Source organism: Felis catus, chromosome B3, assembly GCF_018350175.1.
Source record: "Felis catus isolate Fca126 chromosome B3, F.catus_Fca126_mat1.0, whole genome shotgun sequence".
NCBI classification, from domain to species: domain Eukaryota; kingdom Metazoa; phylum Chordata; class Mammalia; order Carnivora; family Felidae; genus Felis; species Felis catus.
Genome location: NC_058373.1, coordinates 19,979,786 through 19,998,245, shown reverse-complemented (window position 1 = coordinate 19,998,245; position 18,460 = coordinate 19,979,786). Strand labels below are relative to the sequence as shown.

Sequence of the window (18,460 nt, the reverse complement as noted above, 5' to 3'; positions counted from 1 at the left end):
GTATTATATGTCTGGGAAGCCAAAAAATTAATTTGACTTGCTTTGTTGGAAAATTCTGTACACTGCAGTGGTCTGGAACTGAACCCGCAACATCTGAGATGTGCCTGTACTCCTTGGTGCCTTATTTCTAATATTTATCTTTATTGCTCTTACTGTAAATAGAATTCTTCTATTCATTGTACCTTCTCACTGGTTATTACCTATGCATGTGAATACTATTGATTTTTACACATTAATTTTACATCCCTTTATCTTGATGAGTTTTTAAAATTTTTTTGTTGGTTTTACATGGATTATGTTGAATTTTCAAGGTATACTCCTATGTCATCTTGAAATAAAGATAATTTATTTTATTTCTCCCTTATTCTTCTATTGTTTTCTCAGCCAGATCCCATTTACTCATACCTCCATAGCAATATTCAATGATAGTGGAGTGAGTGGGCATCCTTACCTGGTGTGTGACTTTGGGGCAAATACCTCTGAGTATCCCCATTAAGTAAGAGCTTAAGTAAAACTGTGGTTTTATGATTGAAATATATATATTCATTAAAAAATATACACTTATTTCTGCTTTTTTGAGAGGTTTTATTAGGAATGGGTGCTGCATTCTGTCAAAAGCCTTTCCAGCATCTATGGAGTGATTTTATGGTCTTTCTTTTTAGGCTAATATGATGAATTATATTAACATATTTTCCAATATCAGATCATTGTTGTATTCCTGGTATAAACCCTACTTGATCATGACATACACTTTTCTTTATATAGGATGAAACCCTGTTCATTTTCACTGACTTTGTATTTAAGACTTTGGCATCAATATTCATAAGTGATGTTGATGAATTTTCTTTTTCAATGCTAGATTTATCAGGTTTAGGTATCGACGTTATACTTGTTTTATAAAAAACAGTTTAAATACTTTTCTTTATTTTCTGTGCTCTGCAACACAGAGCACAAGTCATTGCAGAAGTCATTGTTTCGTCCATTTTGTCTATTTTTCAGAGTCGGGATTTTGGTGTACTAATCTGAACAAAATGTTTTCTGTTCTCTATCTCATGAATTTCTTCTTTTTTCTTCATTCTTTTAATGTTCTTTCTTTTAGTTTTGTTGTTATTTTTCTAGGCCTTGAATTGAGAATTTATTTCTTTTCATTGTTTTGTTTTTATCAATACAGGTACTAGGGTTATGAATTTTCCTCTGATCACAGCTTTCAATGTATCCCCTAGATTTTTATGTGGGAGTACTTTCATTATCATTATTTTAAAGAAATTCTGTGATTTCTTTTGTTCTTCTTTTACTAAAGACTTGTTTGATAGAGATCCTTTCAAAGTCCCTAACATACAAGGGAAGACAGATCATGTTTACAGTAGACCTATCCACAGAAACTTGGCAGGCCAGAAAGGAGTGTGCTGAATCAGAAAAATATGCAGCCAAGAATTCTTTATCCAGCAAGGCTGTTATTCAAAATAAAAGGAGACATAAAAAGTTTCCCAGACACAAAAATTAAAGGAGTTTGTGACCACTAAACCAACCCTGCAAGAAATTTTAAGGGGGACTTTCTGAGGGGAGAAAAGATGAAAAAAAATATATATATATATATCAAAAGCAACAAAAGATTAGAAAAGACCAGAGAACACCACCAGAAACTCTAACTCTACAAGCATCATAATGGCAATAAATTCATATCTTTCAGTACTCACTCTAAACGTCAATGGACTCAATGCTCCAATCAAAAGACATAGGGTAACAGAATGGATAAGAAAACAAGATCCATCTATATGCTGTTTACAAGAGACACACTTTAGACCTAAAGACACCTACAGATTGAAAATAAGGGGATGGAGAACCATCTATCATGCTAATGGTCAACAAAAGAAAGCCGGAGTACCCATACTTATATCAGACAATCTAGACTTTAAAATAAAGACTGTATCAAGAGATGCAGAAGGGCATTATACCATAATCAAGGGGTCTATAGACCAAGAAGACCTAACAATTGTAAGCATTTATGCACCAAAATGTGGAGGCACCCAAATATATAAATCAATTAATCACAAACATAAACTCATTGATAGAAATACCATAATAGTAGGAAACTTCAACACCCCACTCACAGCAATGGACATATCATCTAATCAAAAAATCAACAAGGAAACAATGGCTTTGAATGACACACTGGACCAGATGGACTTAACAGATATATTCAGAACGTTTCATCCTAAAGCAGCAGAATGTACATTCTTCTCTAGTGCACATGGAACGTTCTCCAGAATAGACCATATACTGGGACACAAATCAGTCCTAGAGTAACTACAAAAAGATCGAGATCATACTGTGCATATTTTCAGATCACAATGCTATGAAACTCAAAATCAACCACAAGAAAAAATTTGGAAAGGTAACAAATACTTGGAGACTGAAGAACATCCTACTAAAGAATGAATGGGCTAACCAAGCAGTTAAAGAAAAAATTAAAAAGTATATGGAAGTCAATGAAAAAATAGCATCACAACCCCAAACCTCTGGGACGCAGCAAAGGCGGTTATAAGAAGAAAGTATATAGCAATCCAGGCCTTCCTAAAGAAGGAAGAAAGATCTCAGATACACAACCTAACCTTATGCCTTAAAGAGCTGGAAAAAGAACAGCAAATAAAACCCCAAACCAGCAGAAGACAGGAAATAATAAAGATTAGAGCAGAAATTAATGCTATTGAAACCGAAAAAACAGTAGAACAGATCAACGAAACCAGAAGCTGGTTATTTGGAAGAATTAACAAAATTAATAAACCAGTAGCCAGTTTGATCAAGAAGAAAAAGGAAAGGACCCAAATAAGTAAAATCAAGAATGAAAGAGGAGAAATCATAACCAATACAACAGAAATAAAAACAATAATCAGAGAATATTATGAGTAATTATATGCCAACAAAATGGGCAATCTGGAAGAAATGGACAAATTCCTAGAAACATATACACTACCAAAACTGAAACAGGAAGAAGTAGAAAATTTGAACAGACCCATAACCAGTAAGGAAATCAAAGTAGTAATCAAAAATCTGCCAAAAAGCAAGAGTCCAGGGCCAGATGGCTTTCCAGGGGAATTCAACCAAACATTTATGGAAGAGTTAATACCTATTCTCTTGAAACTGTTCCAAAAAATAGAAATGGAAGGAAAACTTCTAAACTCTTTCTATGAAGGCAGCATTACTCTGATTTCAAAACCAGACAGAGACGCCACTAAAAAGGAGAACTATAGACAAATTTCCCTGATGAACATGGATGCAGATCCTCAACAAGATATTAGCCAACTGGATCCAACAATACATTAAAAAAATTATTCACCACGACCAAGTGGGATTTATACCTGGGATGCAGGGCTGGTTAAATATCCGCAAAACAATTAACGTGATTTATCACATCAATAAAAGAAAGGACAAGAACCATATGATCCTCTCAATAGATGCAGAGAAAGCATTTGACAAAATACAGACTCCTTTCTTGATAAAAACCATCAAGAAAGTAGGGATAGAAGGATCATACCTCGAGATGATAAAAGCCATATACGAGCGACCCAACATTAATATCATCCTCAATGGGGAAAAACTGAGAGCTTTCCCCCTAAGGTCAGGAAAAAGACAGGGAGGGCCACTCTCACCACTGTTATTCAACATAGTATTGGAAGTCTTAGCCTCTGCAATCAGACAACACAAAGACATAAAAGGCATCCAAATTGGCCAGGAGGAGGTCAAACTTCCACTCTTCACAGATGACATGATACTCTATATGGAAAACCCAAAAGATTCCACCAAAAAACTGCTAGAACTGAGTCATGAATTCAGCAAAGTTGCAGGATATAAAATCAATGCACAGAAATCGGTTGCATTTCTATACACCAACAATGAAGCGACAGAAGGAGGAATCAAGGAATCAATCCCATTTATAGTTGCACCAAAACCCATAAAATACCTAGGAATAAATCTAACCAAAGAGGTGAAAAACCTATACACCGAAAACTATAGGAAGCTTATGAAAGAAATTTAAGAAGATGCAAAAAATGGAAAAAGATTCCATGCTTCTGGATACGAAGAACAAATATTGTTAAAATGTCAACAACCCAAAGCAATCTACATATTCAATGTAATCCCTATCAAAGTAACACCAGCATTCTTCACAGAGCTAGAACAAATAATCCTAAAATTTGTGTGGAAACAGAAAAGACCCCGAATAGCCAAAGAAATCATGAAAAAGAAAAACAAAGCAGGAGGCATCACAATCCCAGACTTCCAGCTATACTACAAAGCGGTTATCATCAAGACAGTATGGTACTGGCACAAGAACAGACACTCAGATCAATGAAATAGAATAGAGAACACAGAAATGGACCCACAAACATATGGGCAACTAATCTTTGACAAAGCAGGAAAGAATATCCAATGGAATAAAGACAGTCTCTTCAGCAAGTGGTGCTGGGAAGACTGGACAGCGACATGCAGAAGAATGAACCTAGACCACTTTCTTACACCATACACAACAATAAACTCAAAGTGGATGAAAGACCTCAATGTAAGACAGGAAGCCATCAAAATCCTCGAGGAGAAAGCAGGTAAAAATCTCTTTGATCTTGCCCGCAGTAATTTCTTACTCAACACATCTCCGGAGACAAGGGAAACAAAAGCAAAAATGAACTACTGGGACCTCATCAAAATAAAAATCCTCTGCACAGCAAAGGAAACAATCAGCAAAACTAAAAGGAAACTGATGGAATGGGAAAAGATATTTGCAAATGACATATCAGATAAAGGGTTAGTATCCAAAATCTATAAAGAACTTATCAGACTTAACACCCAAAAAGCAAATAATCCAGTGAAGAAATGGGCAAAAGACATGAATAGACATTTCTCCAAAGAAGATATCCAGATGGCCACTGACACATGAAAAAATGCTCAACATCACTCATCATCAGGGAAATACAAATCAAAACCACAATGAAATACCACCTGACACCTGTCAGAATGGCTAACATTAACAACTCAGGCAACAACAGATGTTGGCGAGGATGGGGAGAAAGAGGATCTCTTTTGCATTGTTGGTGGCAATGCAAGCTGGTGCAGCCACTCTGGAAAACAGTATGGAGGTTCCTCAAAAAACTAAAAATAGAACTGCCCTACAACCCAGCAATTGCACTACTAGGCATTTATCCACTAGGGATACAGGTGTGCTGATTTGAAGGGACACATGCACCACCATGTTTATAGCAGCACTATCAACAATAGCCAAAATATGGAAAGAGCCCAAATGTCCATCGATGGATGAATGGATAAAGAAAATGTGGTATATGTATACAATGGAGTATTACTCGGCAATCAAAAAGAATGAAATCTTGCCATTTGCAACTACGTGGATGGAACTGGAGGGTATTATACTAAGTGAAATTAGTCAGAGAAAGAGAAAAATCATATGACTTCACTCATATGAGGACTTTAAGAAACAAAACAGATGAACATAAGGGAAGGGAAACAAAAATAATATAAAAACAGGGAGGGGGACAAAACAAAAGAGACTCATAAATATGGAGAACAAAACTGAGGGTTGCTGGAGGGGTTGTGGGAGGGGGGATGGGCTAAATGGGTAAGGGGCATTAAGGAATCTACTCCTGAAATCATTGTTTCACTATATGTTAACTAATTTGGATGTAAATTCTTAAAAATAAAAAAGAAAATTAAAAAAAAATAGAGACCCTTTCAGGGGCACCTGGGTAGCACAGTTGGGTTAGCATCTGACTCTTGATCTTGGCTCAGGTCATGATCTTGCAGTTTGTGAGTTCGAGCCCCACATCGGGCTCTGCCCTGATGGCATGGAGCCTGCTTGGGATTCTGTCTCTCCTTCTCTCTGCCCATCCCCCACTTGTGTGTGCGTGCACACACAGACACTCTCTCTCTTAAAAAAAAAAGAAATAAAAGTAAAAATAAAAAAATGGAGATCTCTTTATTTCCATGTGGAAGGCATTTTTAAAAAGTTGTTTCATTTCTAATTTCTGATTTTATTAAATTGGGATCCAAGAGTGTTGCATGCATATGTCTAGTTTATTGAAGCTACTGAGATAGCTTCTTTAGCTCCTGGTATACAATTTAATTTTTGTGAAGAATGTGTGTGTGTGATTAAATAGTATGTATAGATATGTGTGTGTGTATACACACACACATCTCTTTATTATATTTTGGGGGGTCTTTTACATTCTTACACTTGTGTGTGTATACTTGACCTATCTTGAATAGAGTAGTGTGATAAATTTTCCTATTATTAGTGTGTTTGATCTCTTTCTCCTTGCATTTCCTGAAGTTTGTATTTTATATAGGCGAGTGCTGTGTAGGTTGGCTCATAGATATTTATAATTGCTATATTGTCATTGCAGAATGTGACATTTCTTATATTATAAAATGTCCTTTGTCTCAACTTTAATTTTTTGGCTTGAATAATTTTTTAGTATAAACATGTTCAAAATATTGCATGGGGAATCCATATACCCCCAATTATTTATTGTTTATCTGAAATTCAAACTTAACTGTGTATCATGTATTTTATTGCAACCCTAAATACAGAAGAGTCTAAGATCTTAGACATACCTCTTTATTTGATGACACAGTGCTTCTATACATGCCTAAACTTAGGGCTTGCTGGGTCAGACAACACCCAGTTCATGATGGACAACTTAGATAGCTTGGTAGCTTGATCGCCCAGGATTAAGAGATCAGTCTCTATTGTGGTCCAGAAGCAAAACTTAAGCTGCTTCTCAAAAACAAAGAATGACATGTTTTTGTTTTTCCTCTAAAGGACTATGCTGTGATTCCCTTTTAAGTTCTGTCAAAGGTTACCTATACTTCCCTTATCTCCAATGGACATTTCAAGCACCATCAAATGTTGAATCATTGTGGTCCATGGGTAAAAGTAGCTTGCATAGCAGCTTGACCTGATTTAGACTCTCCTCACTCCTACTCAAAACTGCAGTCTTTTGAGTTATAAAGTAATTGGGTGAGAGTAACATACATGCTCAAATGAGATGTACATTGTCTCCAAAATCCAAAAAGGCCCAGTAGGCATTACGTCTCTTAACAAGAAAATGCTAAGATTCAACAACTTTTCTCTACCCTAGAGTTGACATCTCTAGGTGCCCTGACCTACTGGACCCCTAAAAATTTCACTGAATGGCAATCTCCTGCAAATTTTAATTTTGGGATTTATTTGCCTCCCTATAGCTTTCAAGTGTCTTCCCAAGGTGACTCTAGTATAGGTGATCCTTGAACAACACAGGTTTGAAATGCATGGGTCCTCTTATATGCAGATTTTTTATAACTACAATATAGTACTTTAAGTGTATTTTCTCTTCCTTATGATTATCTTAATAGCACTTTCTGTTTTTCTAGCTTACTTTATTGTAAGAGTAGCATATAATACATATAACATACAGTTAATTGACTTTATCTTGTTGGTAAGGCTTCTGGTCAACTTCAAGTCTTCTGTTATTCATAGTTAAGCTTTTGGGGAGTCAAAAATTATATGCAGGTTTTTCACTATACAGGGCATAGATGCCCCTAACCCCCACATTGCTCAGAAGTCAACTGTGTTTGGTATTTCCCACTCACCAGGTAGAATCAGCGTGATATTATGAAAGATAGGATATCAGCATGATGCCTTTGAAATGCAGGAGCAATCAAAAATCCTTGTGGACTAGATTAGGATGTGAAGCTAGAGAGTCCTGGGGCGGAACTATGGAATGTATTGCTAGTCTTGCCAACTGAATGAAAACTGCTTTTGATGGCCTTTAACTAATAGGTATAAAGTAAAAGCATTAGCCAGATCAATAGCTACATATGAGGTGCCAGAGATTATGCTGATTTACTCCACCAATGATAGCATCTCTGGAAGAGCAGCTGCAACTAGAGCCACTGTCTAATTAGATTTATGACAAATCTACTGTAATTCTTCAACATCCATTTGTTCACTACACAGGCCAAATAAGGTAAGGTAAATGGACGTCTGGTGAGAATCACAATGCTGCATCTTTCAAGACATTAAGCGTGGCAGTACTCTCTGCAATTCCCCCCGGACTGTGGTATTGCTTTTGGTTTACTATTTTCTAAGATTGAGAAAGTTCTAGTGGCTTCCACTTGGTCTTTCCTACTAGAATAGCTTTAAGCCCATGGGTCAGGGAACCACTGTGGAAATTCTGCCGGTTGCTGAGTATGTCTGTTTAAACTCTGCTTTCTGAAACTGGAAACAACCACAGTAACCAAATAAGCTCACCACCAGGTAGATCCTAGCCCAACCCTGGAAACAACCCAAATGTCCAAAAACAGATAAATGGAAAAACAAATTGTGGTATAGGCATACAATGAAATACTACTGGGAATGGGGGGAAGGGAATGGACAATATATACACCCCCAAAACATGGGTAAATCTTAAAATTATGCTGAATGAAAGAAGCCAAAAAAAAAGAGTACATAGCATATGATTCCATTATAGAAAACTCTAGAAAATGCAAACTGATTTGTAGTGACAGAAAGAAGATCAGTGGTTGCCAAAGATTGGGGATGGAGGCCCAAGAGAGAAAAATTACAAAGGAGCCTGAGAAAACTTTTTTGGGGGTAGAGGGGTTCTAAGCCAGGCTCCCCATGCCAGGCTTCTATGCATTTGACAATACATAAGTCATGGCAGGATGGAAGGATCAGAAACCAGATGGCAGCTGGTTCAGAAGTGGCCAAAAAGTCTGTGTAATTGTGTCCAGAAGCCTACCAGGGAAGAGAATAAAAAGATACAGTGCTTTTAGTGCCATACTTTATGAAACTTCCTCCTGGGAGCTGTTGTGATTCCGGTTAGCTTATTCCCATTAGTTGCCCCATCCCAGCCTCTGGAATGCTGAATCTGCTCCCAGAGTGGCATTCATTCACCTCTTGACCTTTCTAATAACTGGCAACCTTTATTTTCCAGAGCAATTACTCTCTGTCTTAACTTCATCAGCCCAACTAAGCTCTCCTATTTTGGAATTCTAATGGCATTTATTATCTTTATCTCATATGAAATGGTCATATGTTTACCAACACTGAAAGGCACCACAGTGTTAGGCCCATAGACACTGGCATCAAATTGTCTGAGTTTGAATCTCAGCTCTGTAATGCAGTGGCTGTGTGACCTTGGTCAAGTCACTTAGCCTTTCTGTGGCTTCAGTTTATCCATCAATTTACCAGACATAACAGTAGTGTTTTTTGTTATGAGTACTAGAGGAGTTAATATTTGTAAAGAGCATAGAATAGTGTATGACACATTCTAAGTCCTAAGAATGTTAATAAAAATCAATTTGTGTCATGGGGCAGCTGGGTGGCTCAGCCAGTTAAGCTCCAACTCTTGATCTCAGCTCAGGTCTTGATCTCAGGGTCGTGAGTTGAAGCCCTGAGTAGGGCTCCGTGCTGGGGGTGAAGCGTACTTAAAAAAAAAAATCAATTTGTGTTCCAATTATACTAAGGTTCATGCTCACAGTCACGGGGTATACAGAGTGTCTGTGGCATTTGCCCTGGTCTCCAGCGAGAAGCTAACAATTGCTAGTCGCCTTTTCTTAGAGATCTTCTGTGCCCAGCAGCCTCTGCACTTGGTCAGCCTTGGCTTGAAAGCCAATGGCCACTATTCAGAACCCAGATGCAAGTTGGAAGAATAGTGACCGGCAGAATTCCAGAGTAAAGACAGAGCCATGCTGAGAAGTGAGATATTAGCCTTCCCAAGATTTTGGATAACTTGTGTTTCAACCAATGCATGGTGATATGCGGCTAGCTATGAAAGCACTGTGACCCTATTCAGTCCCCACGCCGCTCTCCAGGCCCTAAACCACCGCGTGTGTCCCCACCCCAGCAGTGTGCCCGGCCTCAACTCCACCCCTGCAGTCGCCCCGCCTACCCACAGCTCCTACAGTCCCAGTCCTGAAGAGAGCCCCGCCCCGCCCCTTCTGCCGCCACTCCTCCGCTCGTCGGCCCTCCCTACCTGCCGCCCCGCCTCCTCGCACCTCCTGTTGTCCCTGCTTGCAGATAGTCCCGCCCCTCTACGTCGCCCCGCCCCTCACCGTAACCCCGCCCCCCAGATAGTCCTTCCCCTCCCTGTCGCCCCGCCTCGTCGTAGCTCCTATAGTCCCACCCCACGACCCGCAGAGAGCCCCGCCCCGCCTCTCCCTGTCAGCCCGCCTCTCCCCGTCGCCGCGCTCCCTCAGCTTATATATAGAACGGCCGCTGTCTCGCTCTGCCGGTTTGGGGTATTGCTACCCTCTTGGCCGTAGAGGCTGCACACGCAGCGGCGTCGGTGCGGTGCAGAGCCGGCTGCCATGGCGGCCGAGGCCCTGGCGGCCGAGGCCGTGGCTTCGCGCCTGGAGCGGCAGGAGGAGGACATCCGCTGGCTGTGGGCGGAGGTCCAGCGCCTGAGGGACGAGCAGCTGAACGCTCCCGACCGCTGCCCGGTCGAGGGGCCGTGCCTGACGCGGGAGGTGGCGCAGCTCCGGGCCGAGAACCGCGACCTGCGCCACCGCCTGTCCCGCCTGCGGCTGTGCCTCGCCGAGGAGCTGAGCCAGCAGGCAAAGCTGGAGAGCGCGGCGCGGGCCGCGGCGGCGCAGGAGGAGGCCGGGCGAGCGGCTGCCGGCGCGCAGGTAACGGGGCGGCAGGGCTCGCTGGGGAAGGCGGGCGGGTGCCGCCTAGAGCCCCGGGAGGGCGGTGCCGCGGGCTGCGACGGTGTGCGGGTAGCGATGGTGTGCGGGTAGCGGTGGTCCCGCAGGAAGGATGGGTGCGGTCCCTGCGCGCTGCAGGGCCCTCCCCTCGCGGAGCGCTGCTCTGTGCACCTGCTAAGGCCTGGGAACCAGTGAGTAGCCTGGATACCCTTTGGAGCCCCGTATTTCCAGCAGTCGCCAGACTGACTTAATGGTGTGATTTCGCAGTTCTTCCAGTAAATTGTCTGTCACACATTTTCTTCAGTAGCAGAAATAGCATTTTCCTTTGTTTGAAAAAAAAAATGCTGGAGCGTTTAAAACTCTCTGTTCTTTCCTTGAGCAGGAAGACCAACAGTTACATATATAAACTCTTCCATTCCCTCTAATGAATGGCTCGTTCTGAGCTATTGACGACAGGTGGTTTTGTTGTTCTCTTGGTACGGTCTGTATATTTAACGTTATTATTTAACAATATTTTAATATTTTGTTTCGGTGAAGGACAAATTATCTTCGTGCAACCTAAGTTGAAGTGTTGTGTTGAAAGCTTTCTCAGACTGTTCTCAGGGGTGTTCTTGAGTTATTCACCAAGGGTAACTGTGGTGCACTGGCAACATCTTCCTAAAATAGTGCATTTAAAGTCCGGCGGCAGCTACACAACCGTTTTACAGCGACATTATCTGTTGAAAGTTTAGGGGTGAAACTTTCAAGAGCCAAACATATTAAGTGTACTTAGCAAGAGTGTGTGAAAATGCACAGACAGGAAGGATGGAACCCAGAAAATGATTTGCCCGCTGAGAGTTGTAGGTGGTGGTCAGGGAAGCCCAGCCTGCAACATGGGACACTTGCTGACTGCTGGCATGTGCCTCTCTTCTGCACATTCCAAATGCGTCGCTCTTTCCTGTCATTGCTGTGAGTTATTTATAATTCACCTTTATTTCTCAGCCTCCTTCTAGTCAAAGCCAAGAAAAGAGCACTAAAATGAAGGAGGAGGAAGGTGGGCCTGAGAGTGAGGTAAGCTGTTGCTATGGAAATAATGCAAAATACGACTTGTAATTTAAATATGCTTATACAGTTAATTGCCCAAGATCTTTAATTAAAACATAATTGCTATTTTGGGCCACAGTAGTATATTTAAAACCTTGCTAGCTTTAGATGCAAGTTGTCTTAACTTCGAGATGAGCTAGACAGCTGTATTTAAGTGCTGTTTTGTCTAAGTTGAGATAGCCCAGCTGTTCTTTTGTGTTAAAGAAATTAGCTACTGTATAAATCATCAAAATAGCATGTTTCCAGCATAAATACTTGGCAGGAGCTAAGGAGGAATACCTGGCCTCAGAGGGGTCAGTCTGGTTGAGATCAGACAAACAGGAAGGACAGTAGAGAACAAAGGAGTGTGGTGTATAAATAGGTGCTGAATCAGGGGACTGTGCACACACAGGTGTTAAACACGTAGTGTAGGGAGACATGCTAGTTAGACAAGGTGGGCTCTGAGCTGGACCCTGAGAGCTAAGAAGGAGGAAAGAAGTGACTGGAAGGAGACTTGGAAATGACCTGTGGTGTGCAGAGTATGGGTGAGACTTACTGGAGGTTGAACAGTTAGAACAAAGTGGGCTGTGTATGTTCACTTTCTTGTGTTCTGATGACTTTCAGGTGAAAAATCAACCAAATTTCATAAAGGAAAGGTTGAAGCTTTTTGAAATATTGAAGAGAGACCATCAGCTCTTATTTGCCATTAATGACAGAAAGGGGAATACAAGCAATGTGATCACAGTGAGAGTGGCTGATGGGAAAACAGTGGAAGGGGAAGTTTGGAAAACAACACCTTATCAAGTAGCTGCTGAAATTAGGTAAACCATAATTTGGGGAAGATATTCTTTATTCAGTATTGTGCCAGCGCTTAGTAACACTGTGTTCTCAGGGGCTGTGAAAAGTGTTTTTTTCTTACTCAGTTGAATAAATTAATGGTTTTGTTTTTTGTTTTTTGTTTTTTTGTTTTTTTTGTTTTTTTTTGTTTTTTTGAGAGAGAGAGAGAGAGAGAGAGAGCAAGCAGGGGAGGGGCAGGGGAGACACAGAATCCTAAGTAGGCTCCAGGCTCTGAGCTGTCAGCACAGAGCCAGATGCGGGGCCTGAACTCGTGAACCACAAGTTCATGACCTGAACTGAAGTCGGACGCTCAACCGAATGAGCCACCCAGGCACCCCACTCAGTTGAATAAATTAAATGTCATTAGTTATTTCCCTCTGGCTTCTAAAGAGGGCATTTAAATAAGTAATTGAATATCAGAATAAAACCTCTTCCTCTTTAAAATGTCCACATTTTAAAGTTCTGATAAAAATATACAGTAGAGAAAAACGTTTAATCCTTGACAGGTCCCATTACATTGACGTTGGTCATCCAGATTTTTCCATGAGATCTTACAGATCTTTTGCTGGACTTGACTTCAAGTCAAGTTATTGTCTTACCAGTAAATAACCATGGGTGGTTCTTCAAACTAAGGGGGGCAGATCTTTCCAAGCTTGTCTCCTTACATCTTCTGTGGAAATGATACTTTTCCCATTTACCTACTGAGGTTGTTAAAATTAACTGAAATACTGCATATGTAAAATACTCTGAAAATTAAAGTGCCTCCAGAAATGTACAAAATGACTTATATACAGATTGAAGATGTAGGTGAGGGTGTATGTATAAACCCTGGAATAAGTACTTTGACTTTCCTAGAAATTAGATACATTAGTGAAGTTATGTTATTTTGACCAATGTTAATTCCTAGCATTAAATATAATTCCATGGAAGCTAAAGCTCAAAACTGCCATGTAAATCAACTTGCTATCTAAAAAGCAAGTTTTTTCAACAATTGAAGTACTCAGGTTTCCTTTGAAAACTATGGTTAAGATTGTGTGTGTGTGTGTGTGTTTTTTTTTCCCATCCTATCATATCCTGTACTCTGCAGCCCCCTCCCAACCTGTTCCCATGTTTTTCAGGCTCTCCATGAATAGATGTGCTGGGAAAATGGGCTTTGAGGCAAAATAAGTTTATGTTTCTTCATGGAGAGTCAGTTTTCATGTTAGCATATTGCAGACTGAGAAGTCCTACACTGAAGAAACCAGCTCAAACTTGGGAAACAAAGTTACTTGATTATAGAAGATGTTCTTTGTTGTAACCTTAATAATATGCATTTCTGCAGGGTACCAGTTTACAACCCCTACAATCAAGTTTCATGATAGAGGGGTTGCAAGAGTGCCCCAAAGTAAAGTTATCCCAAACTAAAAGATTAAGCAAAGCTTGTATCAGGCAAACCTGGTAAGAAGAAAGCAGTGATCATAATATTACTATCAGACCTCAGAATTTCAGGGCCAAAATCATCACATGGGATACTGGGACTTATTTCCAAAGTAGACAAACAGTATAATCTGTAATAACTATTCGTCATGAACCTTTTTGAGTTACATAATGTAGCATCAAATCAGAAATAGAAAATTATAGACACTCAGGAATGGTATACTTTTAACCTGCCTTCCTCAGTTCTGAAAAGATCATGTGTCTGAATAGTAACACTGTAAGGTAGACTTAGTGGTTGCTCACCAGTCGCTGTGGTCTATAGACAGAGATCTCTCAGACCTGTGGTCATGTTTTTGGTTCCTCAGAACCTTAATAAAAAAATGCAGAAACATACCGTTCACATTCAATGAGTAAAATGAAATCAGTTATGAACTCAGTAAACATTAAATGACAAGGCAAAACAGAATAAAACTTGAAAATTAGAAAGAAAAAAAAAACCTCTTCAAAATAACTCCCGTGAAACAAACTAAAAACAAGCACAGAATTTTAGAAAGTACTTCTAATGAGGAAAAAATATATATCAGAAATCTGTGGAATATATCTAAAGTAGTGATTTATAGTGTTGAAGGTTTTTCTGATAAGAATAGAAAGAAACAGACTATGAGTTCAACTCAGGCAGTTAGAAAAAGAACAGTTTAACAAGGAGGGAACTCTAAAAAAGTGAATTAGAGATTAGTATTAACTGAAAAACTATCTGAATACGTAAGGGTTCAGTGAGGTGTCTGGATATAAAATAAATGAGAAATTAATAGCTTTATTAAATTATACTGCCTGTTGTCTTGGTTAACTGAGAGTTATTGCATAGATGATTGTTCCTGCTCTGAGCAAGTGTATGCCTTTCTAAGCATATCATGTAAAGTGAAATCATTAAGGAAAAGATGGAAAGATTCAAACTGCACAAAAAATAAAACAAGAAAAATGGCTATGTGTAAAAATGACACATAAAACAGGAAATGACAGATGTGAAAAAAATGTACCATATAGAACAAATGATTGCTCTCGAAGTATTTTTCAAATTAATAGGAAAAAGAAGAAAACTTCAACAGAGGAACAGATTATCTGAGAAATGTAAACGAAATTATTATGTGTTACTGATTTGTCCAAGATTTATGAATAGCCGTTAATACTGATACAGTCTTGGGGAAGTGACTCTGGTGTAGGGCAGATAAATAGGTCCAGTCTCTCAGACTTTTCAAGCCTTTAAAAACGTGCAAACCCTAACCCTTGGACCCAGTAATTCTATTCATAGCCATTTATCCTAAGAAAATACCCAGTAGAAAGAAATGGGCAAAAGACAGTTCATAGTAGTTGATGAAAGAATTCTTTTCAGAATATGGTCCCCAAATCACCAGCACTAGCACCATCTGGGAACTTAGAAGAGCAAATTCTTGGGGCCCTGCTCCATGCCTCTTGAATTAACTAGCAATCTGTATATTTATGAGCCCCTCCAGGAGTCTCTGATGAAGTCCAAGTTTGCGCACCCCTGAGTTAGGCTAAACTGCTGTGGCAAGAGACTCCCGACGACCATGGCTTAAATGAGGTAGACATCACATTCTCTCACTTGACAGTCCAGAGATGACGAGCCCAGGCTGGTGGAGGACGTCTCTGGGCCATGCAGTCCTTGGTGGACCTGGGTTCCTTCTGTCTTGTCGCCTGCCATTCCCTAGGCAGGGTTTGTCCACGGGGAGGGGTGGAAGCTGAGTTCATGGACCCACGGACTCTCCTGCGGGGGGGGTGGGCGGGGAGGAGCAGCTGAAGAACAATGATGCTTTGAGGCCCAGACCCCTCAATGGCGCACTTTCATTTCCACTTAACATCCTATTGGCTCACATTTAGTCACATGGCCACCCCTGGCTGTAAGAGAGAATGGAAATGTAGCTCCTGCCTGCCAGCCGCATGTCCAGCTATAAAGCCTTCTCGCCATGGAAGAGAGGAAGCATGGTTTAGGGGACCACATCTGCCACAGTGTGCCCCTCTGACATCCAGAGATCTGTGAGACCCTCTTTTCATCGTCCCACATGCTCAGTCCCTCCCCAGGTGAGACAACTCTGGGTCCCATCAGCTGAAAGCGCAGGATGTCCAAGTGAGTTGCAGAACACCCCCGTCGGGCTGGCTCCTTACACTCCGGCAGCAAATACACTACTTGACAAGGCTGCCCATCCCGCACGTATACGCAGTGGTGGGGTACTCACAAGGCCATCACAGGGAAGCGTGTTTGGAGGAAAAGAAGGAATAACACAGACAGCAATGTACGGAAGGCATCAGGTCCTGCTGGCAGGGACTGTGAGGCCCACAGCCTGGCTACGGGTAGTGCCAGATCAGCCCACCCGGCCACCCCTTGTTTTCTGCGAGCAGCCCGCTTGTCCACTGTCCTCCAAGGGCCCTGATTTTGCTCTGTGGGAAGGTCCTAGTTGTCCTTCATCCTCATTAGTCACACTGGGGGGCTCAGAGCTCCTCTGAGGAGCCAACAGTCACAGGTGTTTGTAAGCTGGGCTTGTCACTGGGCAGCACAGTTGTCTCCAGCGTGGTAGACTTCCAGTCAGTTTGCTTCTAATCAGTTCCAAGAGAAGTAATCTCCGAGAGTAATCCTCGAGAAGTAATCCACAAGAAGGAATTCTTCTAGACGGAGACTTCTCATGCTTTTGTTCCTTGGTTTTTGTGCTTTACTCTTTCCTCTCTCTCCCTCAATTTAATGGACTGAGGTCCTAGGAAACAACAGGCTGTGGGAGGGCAGCACCCCTTAATCCGTGTGGTTGGCCTGGCCCCTCTTGTCTGTCTTGATGTGTGGCTTTTGAGAGGGGTTTTAAGTGCCAGTCCCTCCTGCTGTTTGGGACAAAAGACTGTTTTTCTAATCTTGCACAGCCCCACATTTCTGGACTCTTAATCAGTTTGAATTACAGGCCACAGGCACAGCCTCTTGGCGGAGGCCTGTCCCTTCCATCTCTGCCTGTGAACGGGACAATCCTCACTGGAGCCTATCTCGGTCTGGTGGTGTTTACAAAAACTGCAATAGCTACCCAGTGTTTACCAACCTTCTGCCTTTTTGTAACTGCTGCTTTGTATGCTCCAGGCATTGTAAGCACATGAGTTTGCCTGCAGGTTGTATCAAATATTTTATCAAATATCTACCAATATTTATATTTTTCAAATATCAGATTATCTGCTGAGCCAGTGCCATGTGTTTTGTTTTTGTTACTTCCAAGTTCTTACTTTTTTTTTAATTAAACTTAAAAATTTTTGAGCTTATTTGTTTTGAGAGAGACCTCTGTCTTATGCTCTCTAGTGAGCACAAGTGGGGTAGGGGCACGGAGAGAGAGGGGTACAGTTTCTGGAGCGGGCTCCATGCTGATAGCAGAGAACCCGATGAGGGGCTCAAACTCACGAACCGTGAGATCATGACCTGAGCCAAAGTCGGATGCTTAACAGACTGAGCCACCCAGGTGCCCCTTTACTTTTTTTGTATTAGTTAAGATAGAAGCTAGGCTGCTGCAACAGCTTCAGTGGCTTAAATATGATCAAAGTCTCTCTCAGGTAGGTAGGTAGCAACCTGGAGGTGCGGGGTCCAGCTTGACAGGGCAGCAATTCTCCATAAGTCATTTGGGGACCAGAATTCCTTATGTTTGGTTGCTGGACCATCTTTATGTACAACGTTGCACTAGTGTGCATGGTCCAGGGAACCCCACCAGTGTGCTGTAGTCCGCAGAAGGCAGGGAGAGGGTGGAAGAGGGGTCTCCACTGCCTTAAGGCTGAGATACGGAAGTGCCAGAGGCCACTTCTGCTGGTACCCATTGCTTCCAAACTTCCAGGGGAACCTGGAAAACTGTACCAGAAGGAGGGAATGGATTTGAAGAATCCTTAGCAGCCCATCACAGCCAGTAAAAATGAAATAAAATTCTACTTCCTTAATAACAATATCTAACATTTATTAAGTTTGTATTATGAGAGTGCACCTTATTTAATCCTTAGAATAAATGTATGAGGAAGGTTGTATAAATTCCCATTTTACAGATGAGAAACTGAAGCTTAGAATAAAGTGCCCAGTGTTCAAGTCCAGGTTGTTCTAACATGAGAGCAGGTGCTCTTAACCACAGCACTGTACTGCTGCTCAAGTTGCTCACAGAAAGGGAAGTTAAAACATTATATTGTAAAGATGACACAGTTTAGTAGTACCTGACATTGTGAGGGCACAGAGAAAAGGTAGTCTTGTGCCTTTTCTGGGAGGAAAATTTGGCAGTATATTCCAGCAAGGTCATTAAAGTGCATTGCCCTTGACCCAGCAGTTTTACTTGACCAATTTTTCCTGGGAAAAAATAATTGGGAACTAAGATGTGTGTTCAAGAATGTCCGCTGCAGTGTTATTTGTCATTGGCAAAGCAAAACAAAACAAAACATT

At 41.2% G+C, this 18,460-nt stretch overlaps 1 protein-coding gene across 2 annotated transcripts in view; it reads left to right on the top strand.

Moving 5' to 3' along the window:
* The first annotated feature begins 10,176 nt into the window (after positions 1-10,176).
* TARS3 (threonyl-tRNA synthetase 3) overlaps positions 10,177-18,460 on the top strand; it is a 62,875-nt gene continuing 54,591 nt past the window's right edge. Inside the window, exons 1-3 of one of the 2 annotated variants that reach the window (XM_011282731.4) lie at positions 10,177-10,674; positions 11,674-11,742; positions 12,379-12,575. In XM_011282731.4, the coding sequence (XP_011281033.1) occupies positions 10,357-10,674; positions 11,674-11,742; positions 12,379-12,575 (584 nt within the window). In that variant the 5' untranslated portion in view covers positions 10,177-10,356. The remainder of the gene's footprint in view (positions 10,675-11,673; positions 11,743-12,378; positions 12,576-18,460) is intronic. The other variant, XM_045058901.1, reaches the window with a different exon arrangement.